At 32.6% G+C, this 8,769-nt stretch overlaps 1 protein-coding gene across 1 annotated transcript; it reads right to left on the bottom strand.

Annotated features, from left to right (window-relative positions):
* Positions 1-512: 512 nt before the first annotated feature.
* Positions 513-1,019, bottom strand: LOC113737754 (chaperone protein dnaJ 20, chloroplastic-like). Its single transcript, XM_027264934.1, has one exon. The coding sequence runs from the start codon at positions 1,017-1,019 to the stop codon at positions 513-515; it is 507 nt and encodes a 168-aa protein (XP_027120735.1).
* Positions 1,020-8,769: the final 7,750 nt, after the last annotated feature.

Raw genomic sequence — 8,769 nt, 5'->3', positions numbered from 1 at the left:
TGTCGAATACATCATAACTTCATTTCATTTTGTAAACTTGATATTACAAGACTTAGATACAGCAGATTCGCTTCCTCTGAGGTCATAATAAATACTAATTGCTCTTAAATATGTCACCCCAATCCCACTTTAAAACTTTGGGTTTCATATTCACGTTGATTTATTAATGGCTTTGAAAATGACGAATCATGATCAATTAGGAAGTTGGACTGTGGTACTTAAAACTATTTGCACTACAATTACTCATTTCAAATTTTCAATTAGCATAGGTTCACAAACCGCTCAAGTCAAATTAAAACACGCCATAATGTAAAATCCGACTAGATAAGCATAGTATATGAAAATTCATGTGAAACATATGGAACTACAGGGACTTGCCATAACATTTCTGCCTCAAACATGAGAGGAAAAACCAGTTCTGGGAAGAATTTAAGCCCTATAATAAAGTTCACTAAACTTTCTTGCTATGTTACAGTCAGGATAGCCATATTTAGAAGTTGGTGGCAGTTTTCTTAATTATACATTCCCATTTTCTTTCTCTTCTCCATCTTTTTCCTTGATCGCTCATTCAGTTCAGCGATTTGCCTCTCCCACACCTTATTTCCCATGGAACAACTCATCCCATGTCTTGTTCTTCCATCCGCTTCAGCCAAACTAAGCTCAAGATCGTACAATTCTCGCGAAATTGGATCGGATAATGTCTCGTATGCCATTCTCAGCTCAAGAAATCGCCTCGTGGACTCCTCTTTTTCAGTTGGAGGACAAGCATCAGGATGGAACTTGAGAGCTTTGCATCTATAGGCTTTCTTGATTTCGTCAAGACCTACAGATTTGGAGCAATCAAGAGAAAGTACCTCATAAAAGTTGGCTGCTCTTCCATTTTGCATGGTTCTATCAGCCTGACATCTGATCATAGTTCTGTGCTGAAGAAACTTCTCCTTACAGCTTCCTTTCTGATTAAATTGAACCATTTTTCCAGACAGAGTACTAATCCTACTAATTTGCAAGGATGCTTCCATACTATGGATTTGAGACTGAGAAAGAAATGAAGAAGTGTCTTCTTTAATTTTCACTAGAACCGAGAGATAGAAGCAACCTAGCATGCAATATATAAACGGAGGAGGGTAACATACGAGCAACTAAATAACGCTTTAGCGGACTTTTTAATATGACTTTGGCTTCAAAAAAGTCTTTCTCGTACCACCAATCTTTCCTAGGCACAGCTACGTGGTATTCATTTACTGGGCGTTGGCCACCATCGTTTTCGTAGACTTAGATTTTTAAAGTAAATTGTCTTACGTTAGAGAGTTTGACTTGGTGAAACTAGTAATATATATATATATATATATATATATATATATATATATATATATATATATATATATATATATATATATATAAATTTTGAAAACTTTAATCTAAGCGAATCTCAAGTTTTATAATCTCCTTCCCCAATTAATCCCCTTCCATGATTTAGTAGTCATCTACATAATTCTCTTATGATTTATGGAAAGTGGTTAGACTCTTATTCAATTTAATGTTTAAATAAGGGTATTTTTAATATTCCAGTTGATGACACTACAAAGATTATCTTCCATCAGATTTTCTTATTACATAAAATTACAGGAAATTATGCGAACATTTTCAAATCTTAAGGAGTTGTGTCCCATCATGCAAAAGTACAAGAGGTTATGAGTACTTTAGCCTTTTAATATGACTTTGGATTAAGGTAATGTCTTTAGCTTCTTGTATTGTCCGCTTTTCCCGCACCCAAGCTGATTTTTTGAAGCAGCTTACACGTCTAGGTCTTGGAGATAGGCCATACGTGTACGATGTTTTGCAGAAGTCTTTGGTCCTTATCTCTTATTGTTGTTCTAGCTTAGGGTCCAGAGAGCGCATCCGATCCTCAGCCTCTCTGAGGAGCGCCTTATCGGATCTCACTCTAAAAATTTGACATTTATAACAAATTTAACATTTGCAAACAAATTTTTTTTCATAATAGGGCTAGTGATTTTTTAGAAATCCAAGTCAAGTAAATCACAATTATTTGAAAGTGATTTTTTGGAATTTCAAATCAATCAAAGATATTCAAATTAAAAAAAAGGTTTAAAGAGTGACGGAAAACATTGGATGTTGAGAGGATTGATAATAGTTTTGATTATCGATTTAGGGCTTATAGATTTCTGTTTGATGTGATCTTTTGTTGGTTGGATCATTGATGCATTAGCTCGGTATTGTAATATTTAAGTGGAGGGAATAGCTAAATAAGTTTCAGAATAGAATTAGGTTAATGAAATCACATGAATTATTAAAGGTGTCAAATTTTTAGGCGAGGCCCAGTAAAAGGGCTCCTTAAGGGGGCTGAGGATTGGATCCGCCTAGAGAGAGGTTCTTTGGGTTAAAGGTTAGATTAAATCCTATTGAAGTTGCCTAAAAAAGAAGAAAAAAATAAAATCCTAACCTAAGTGCATGAAAGTCATTCAAAGATTCAGTTCAATTGGTAGAGACATTTATCAGTTGATCATTAATTCATTAATTTTAACTCTGAATTTCTCCCTTTCTCTTCTTTCCTTTATAAGACTTATAGTCTCTCATGAACCAATTCAAGAAGAAAAAAAGCCAAAAAAAAATGTACGGACAAGGTGGCACAAGATGATGATTGAATATGACAGGAGGAAAAAAAATGTCAAAGCTGTGGTCCGCATTTAAGGCTACTTTTTGGATTTTGTCAATAATCACCCGCCAATAATTGAAGGAAGTCAAAATAAGGCAGTTTTTTGTTTGCATGCCAAATCTACGCATTTCGGGTTTAGATTTAACACTTCGTACGCGTTATTCTATTTCGTTTTTATCCAATCAATCTGTGTATTTTTTAAGGATAAATTACTCATAAATCCTATCATTCTACATAATGCGAGATGATCCTCTAAGGTTTCAGAATAGCCACATAATTCTCCTATGAATTTATGTAAAGTAAAATATGTACGGAATGCAAAATCAATTATGGTGTTTATAGTGATAAAATCTTAAACTTCAAGTAATCTCCTTATAATTTGTATAAATATCCACTTTATCTCCTTGTGATTTTCGCTTTTATTTACATAATCCCCCTATGTTTTTATACAAGGTAGTTAAGCCGTCGATTAATTTAGCATTTAATTAAATGTGCTATTGGTATTTCAATTAATGAGTTACATAGGCTATTTTCTATCAAATTTTCACTTTACATAAAACCATAAAGAGATAATGTGAAAATTTTCAAATATTAGGGGGGGTCATGTGGCAATAAACAAAATCACAGGGAGGTTATATGTAATTTACCATTTTTAAGGTAAAAAAAGATAGGAATTATTAAGGTCACCTAATTCTTCATAGGAGGAATTTAAATAGAAGAATATGAAGTAAGACATGATGCCAAAAAGTACAGCAAGTAGCCTTGGCAACAAAAAATAGAACATCTTAATTAATTAAATAAGTCTGAATTGTATAAGCAAAACTTACTCCAAGAAATAAGTGATAAACTATTCATTTATTACTTAATACAAAATGCAGTCAAATGTTAGAATTTCAATATTTAAAATTCAATGATTTATTGAATTCAGATTTTAGGTTTCAGTTTTATCGAATGTATCCTAAACTTTCTCCCTATTAATGGATATTTTTTTAATTGTGTTACAGTTGTGAAAGATGTTAGTTGGATGTATTTTCTACCATTTAACGTTGGAGGCCAAGGTGGACTCCGTTGATGACTTCACATCCTTGATCGACTTCTTCCTACTTTGTAGGAGAAGTAGCCACAGCACCGAAGGTTAAGGGTCAATATATCCATACAGCAACCTTGAGGGCAGATGGCTCCAATAATTATATCCAGAAAGGAAACAAGATTTGAAATAAAAAATTGTATCACGTTAACAGTTAAAAAGAAGTTTAACTTTGTTGACTGGAAAATAAGTTTTATCTTCTGCAAGCAGCATGAAATATAGGAAAATTTTTTGAGTAAATAGTACAATTACAAATTTTCTGATTTTAAATTCTTTGCGTCCTATACATATATTAAAAAAAAAAGGAGCTTTCATCTGCCCCATGGAGGGTAATTCAATAATTGAATTTTTTATTGTCTAATTGGTCAAGCAAATTGTACAAGTTTCTAATGCATGGGGATGTAGATAATGACCATTTCAGCCTTTATTTATGGTTGCAGTGTGCTGGGCACGTGGTGATTTAGTAGTAATGGTTAGTTTTTGCCCTTAACTACTTTTCTATACTAATTTGTTGCATTTGTCTAAAACCACTGTCCCCTTTTTAATTGGGAATTTGATACTAACTAATTATTGAGGAGTTGTTAAGGCAATCTAATGGCTATTAGTGAAGGAATTTTGTTTCTTAACCGTTAATTTTAACTCTCGATAATTCCCATTTAGAATGTGCTCCAAAGAAGCTTTGGGCTTAGACTTTTGATCTCATTAGCATTTTTGCTGCAAATGGGTTTAAGCTTCACTTGAAATATCTCGTTGATGGAGAGATGTTTTTGTTTGCAATGACAATTGTAAATTATAAGGAGTTAATTATAGTTTGACCCTTAAATCTGACCACTTATAACATTTTGCCCTCCTCAATTTCAACCGTAACATCAATTTTTACACTAGTCCTTTCATCTTTTAAATTACAAATGAATTGACTTTGATAATTTGTGCTTATCTTGAAGCTCTTAAAATATTTCACAAGTCAATAAGATGCAAATTTATGCTTTTATGCCATTTTCACACCTTGCTTTATATTTTGTTTGTTTTCTACATTATTTAAAAAAAAAAGGATTTTCTAAACAAGCTTTCCACTGCATCTTTATTTTTTTTATCAGTATTTATCTTACATCAATCATATTAAAAAAAAAGTATTGCAATAAAAAAATGTTGGCGAGTTGTGTTCAAATGAATATAGCAATTATTGAGAAAATAGTCATTTATTAAATTACAATGGTTGTATGTGTTCAAGAATTAGTCAGAAATATAATTTGGTCATACAAAATATACGTCATGCATATTATGTGGGATGATATAAACATGCTAGTGCAGAAAAAATTCTACACTAACAGTGTATAAAGAATTATTCTATCTTTTCATATCCAATTAATATGTAAATGAGGAGAAATAGAAGAACAAAGATTATGGCATTACACCAAAAAAAGCTTACTTAGTCTTTGGAACAGAAGTAACGCATCAGTATCCCTTACAAAACTCCGTGAAGAAGGGAGAAAAGTAATCCTTAATTTAGTTAATCCTTAGAGCTGTGATGTTTCTCTATCCATATAATTTGATAATTTGGGGTTTTAGATTTTGTTTCCGAAATTATTCTTGCCACAACACAGTGTTTTCAGATAGGCTTTTGGAATAACAAGTGTTTTCCTTTATTATGTAGGAAAAAATGAATGAGCTGAAAAATCAGCTTCCATCGGATTCACAAGATCTAGTTGGTCGCAATGATATATTTGCCCAGGTGGTTGGGCAAGACAAACATGGTCATGTTTGCTTGTTTAGTGATGGTGTGAATCCAACGGACTTATGAGAAGACATTCCTAGTCGTAACACATGTTACCGTATAAGTATTCAACAACAGTCAACATTGATCCGTTTGGAGGAAAGGCTTCAGCGACAAGATGATGAAATAGCCAGCTTGAAGAAAATGGTTTTAGTTCAACATGGAAGGGGCTCTCCAATTGACAGCCCAAGACATCCTTCATCATCATCTAACAATGTGTCAAGCCATACTCCATCGCAAGCCATGCGACCTATTCGATTAAATATTTACAACTTCTAAACTTTTACATTTGTAATCTAGAATTTGGCATGAGTTTGATTCTTGTACTTGTTGGATCTTTACTAGGTAGGGAATATGGTTTCACTAAAAAGTTTGTTTGACCCAACAAAAATCGTGGTAAAGGGGTATTTACGGAGTCTGAATCCATTGGATGAGGTCGGGGAACAAGCTATTGAGCCAAACTGGTGTGAAATACAGATACAAGTTGCAATGAGTCCTCGTGAGCAATTGATTAGACTGTATGATTTGCAACAAACAATTCAAGATGCACTTGGTGCACCAGTTGTTTGGCCTTGTCATTTGGTGAGATATGCACTTAAATACATTGCGGATTTTCTGAAATTTTAGTTCTAGCTATGATGATCTAATGATCCCCTTGGTCTTTGTGCACAGGTGGAACCAGCTGAAGAATGATGGGGACTTCGTGGTTATGACTGAGGGCTCTCAACAAAATGTAAAGTTTGGAAGCTACTTTTACTTCTTTCAACTTGTTAGGGATGAGAGTCTTTTAGTTTGTGCACAAGAAAGTCTTTCAAGTTATTGTAAATGAGAATCTTTCGGTACTTGTTTGGGATTTTAGTACTTGCTTTTAGCACTTGTTTGCGATTTTAGTACTTACTATGTTTGTACTTGTTATCGACTTCTAATTCAATGAATTATATTTGAGTATCGACTTCTTCTTTTAAATTACTATATGCATTCTGTTCTTTGGGATAATTTTACAAGTCCCTTGGGATTCTGGTTGATGGAATGTGCAGCAAGGAGGACTAATTGCAGGTTGCTTCCATATAAAAAAAAAAAAAAAAACAGGGAAAAAATTCCTAATAATTAAAAGTGTCAGTATAGCTCAGCTTCGAAACAACACTAATGACAAATGGGCATGTCGTCCAAAGCAGTGTAAATTCACATGGCTATGTGTCCTTAAAGCCATATATTAAGACAACTCAAGATGCCTTCATAAATTGGATATCCTACTGGTCGCTACTGATGTCCTAATGTTATACGGACACTTTCGATTGTTGCAAAAAAAAAAGTTTTTGTTGGCAGAGGAAATGCTATAGCAGCATGATTTTCCTGACACATTTGAATGCTGCTAAAGATTTGAGGCTATCCCCACATTGGAAGGGACGACACTCGCCCTAGGTGTGAGGAAAGATAAAGTGTCAAGTTAGAGTTTTTATACTGACACCTTTAAATGCCGCTAAAGGCCATTTTTATTGTAGTGTAACTATGTTTGTTTAAAATAATTAACCTCAAGAGGGGTTAGTGTAATTGGTGAAACCTAAAGACCAATGAAATTGTCAGAAACCTCAAAGAAGGTTTTTGAAGTTATCCCTAAATTAATCTGTAACATTTAATACTATAAAAAAAATTCTTCTCCCAATATTTCCTTCTATATTCTTATATTTTCAATTTTAATTCCAATAAGGTTCCACCATCCTGATTAACTACGTACTTTGTAAATCCCATACCAATGAAAGTTACTCCAAATATATTCTACTAGTGCGAAAACCTATGCTGTGCACAATCAAAAAATAATAATAGAAAAATACTTGTAGGAATATAAAACATGGAGAAAATGGCCTTAATTTAATCCAATGAGTGGTTGCTAAAAACATATATTAGCAAAGGATTTAGTTGTCTTAAATCATTATAAACATGCATTACAAAATAATAGCGGGATAACATATTGAAGAAAACATCATTTAAAAATATAATAGATCTAAAAATATCAAAGTTATATTTAATAAAGTGGCGCTCCTCTTTTTCCAACCATCATGTCTAAGCTTAAGAAAAGTAACGCTAGTATTCAATTCGTAACATATATGCTTTTCAAGATCAATGCTAGTTTTGTGGATGTAATTTACCAAGTTAATGTGTAATTAGTTGCAGTATAAATATGGACTCCATGAAAAAAAAACGACATGTAGCAAAATGTAAGCTAATTAAATTACTACTTGAATAGCCCACGTAAAAAGTAGATATCACTAACTTGATGCGTATTTTTGAGAAACTATGATATGGTATATGAATAATTGATTGTGCAGATAATAAGTAGATATCATTCTTTTATACATTCAATTGAAATTTTACATAGTAAATGAAGAAACAGTTAAGAGGTTGAGAGTTAAATGTGACTTTTCCGTTGATGTTTGACACGCTAAGCAATACTTATCACTTTCAATGGAAGTAAAGGAAATGCATCTGTAAATTAATATTCTCATACACTATATTAACTATTTTTTAGCTCGTATAAATTGAAGTTTTTAATTTATCTTACATTGAAGTTATGTATATAAAGATTAACAAAATATACCTCACATATTCAAGATCCAAAATCAGGAATTTATACTTTAGTGATGCACTTTATTTTAGCAAAAACAATTCTTAATATTAGATTTTAAAGATTGAATTGCTCGTTGAGAGGGTTAACTGGATCTAAACTGGATATTAGTTGCTTGATGAAAATCTTCAAATGCATTTGCTAATTTCGCGTTATGGGAAAAAACGAACCTTTGAATGATTATTTTGGGAATACTTTTATAGGGATGGTATTGTTACAGAAGGTTTGGTCTAAAAGGATGTCATTGATATTTTTAAAACTTTAAACCGCTAAGTGATATGAATAAAAACTTTAAGGGAGGTTTTTGAAATCATCCCTTCAAATTTTGGAAAGAAGAAACTATCCACTCTGCTCCTAAATTATTTCCATTGCACTCTTTTGATCCCTCCCTCAACAATATATTGTTGCAAACAAGCCATTCAACCAAAAAAAAAAAAATCACATTTAAAGACCTTCGTCAAATTTAAGTGGTAGTGCCGATAGAATAATACTTTTAGCTCTTCCGACCATTCTAGCCCACAGAATAATATCACGTTTAAAATTGTATAAAAAGTTCTTAAACTATTTGATAGGGTATAATTTGTTACTAAATTTATTATTGATTTCCCCTT

Source organism: Coffea arabica, chromosome 3e (genome assembly GCF_036785885.1).
Source record: "Coffea arabica cultivar ET-39 chromosome 3e, Coffea Arabica ET-39 HiFi, whole genome shotgun sequence".
NCBI classification, from domain to species: Eukaryota; Viridiplantae; Streptophyta; class Magnoliopsida; order Gentianales; family Rubiaceae; genus Coffea; species Coffea arabica.
The sequence above is the reverse complement of the archived record's forward strand: the minus strand, read 5'-3'. Positions and strand labels throughout refer to the sequence as shown.

What these genes read in the sequence shown, in the direction of transcription:
- LOC113737754 (XM_027264934.1), bottom strand. Translation starts at nt 1,019, where the DNA reads ATGGAAGCATCCTTGCAAATTAGTAGGATTAGTACTCTGTCTGGAAAA.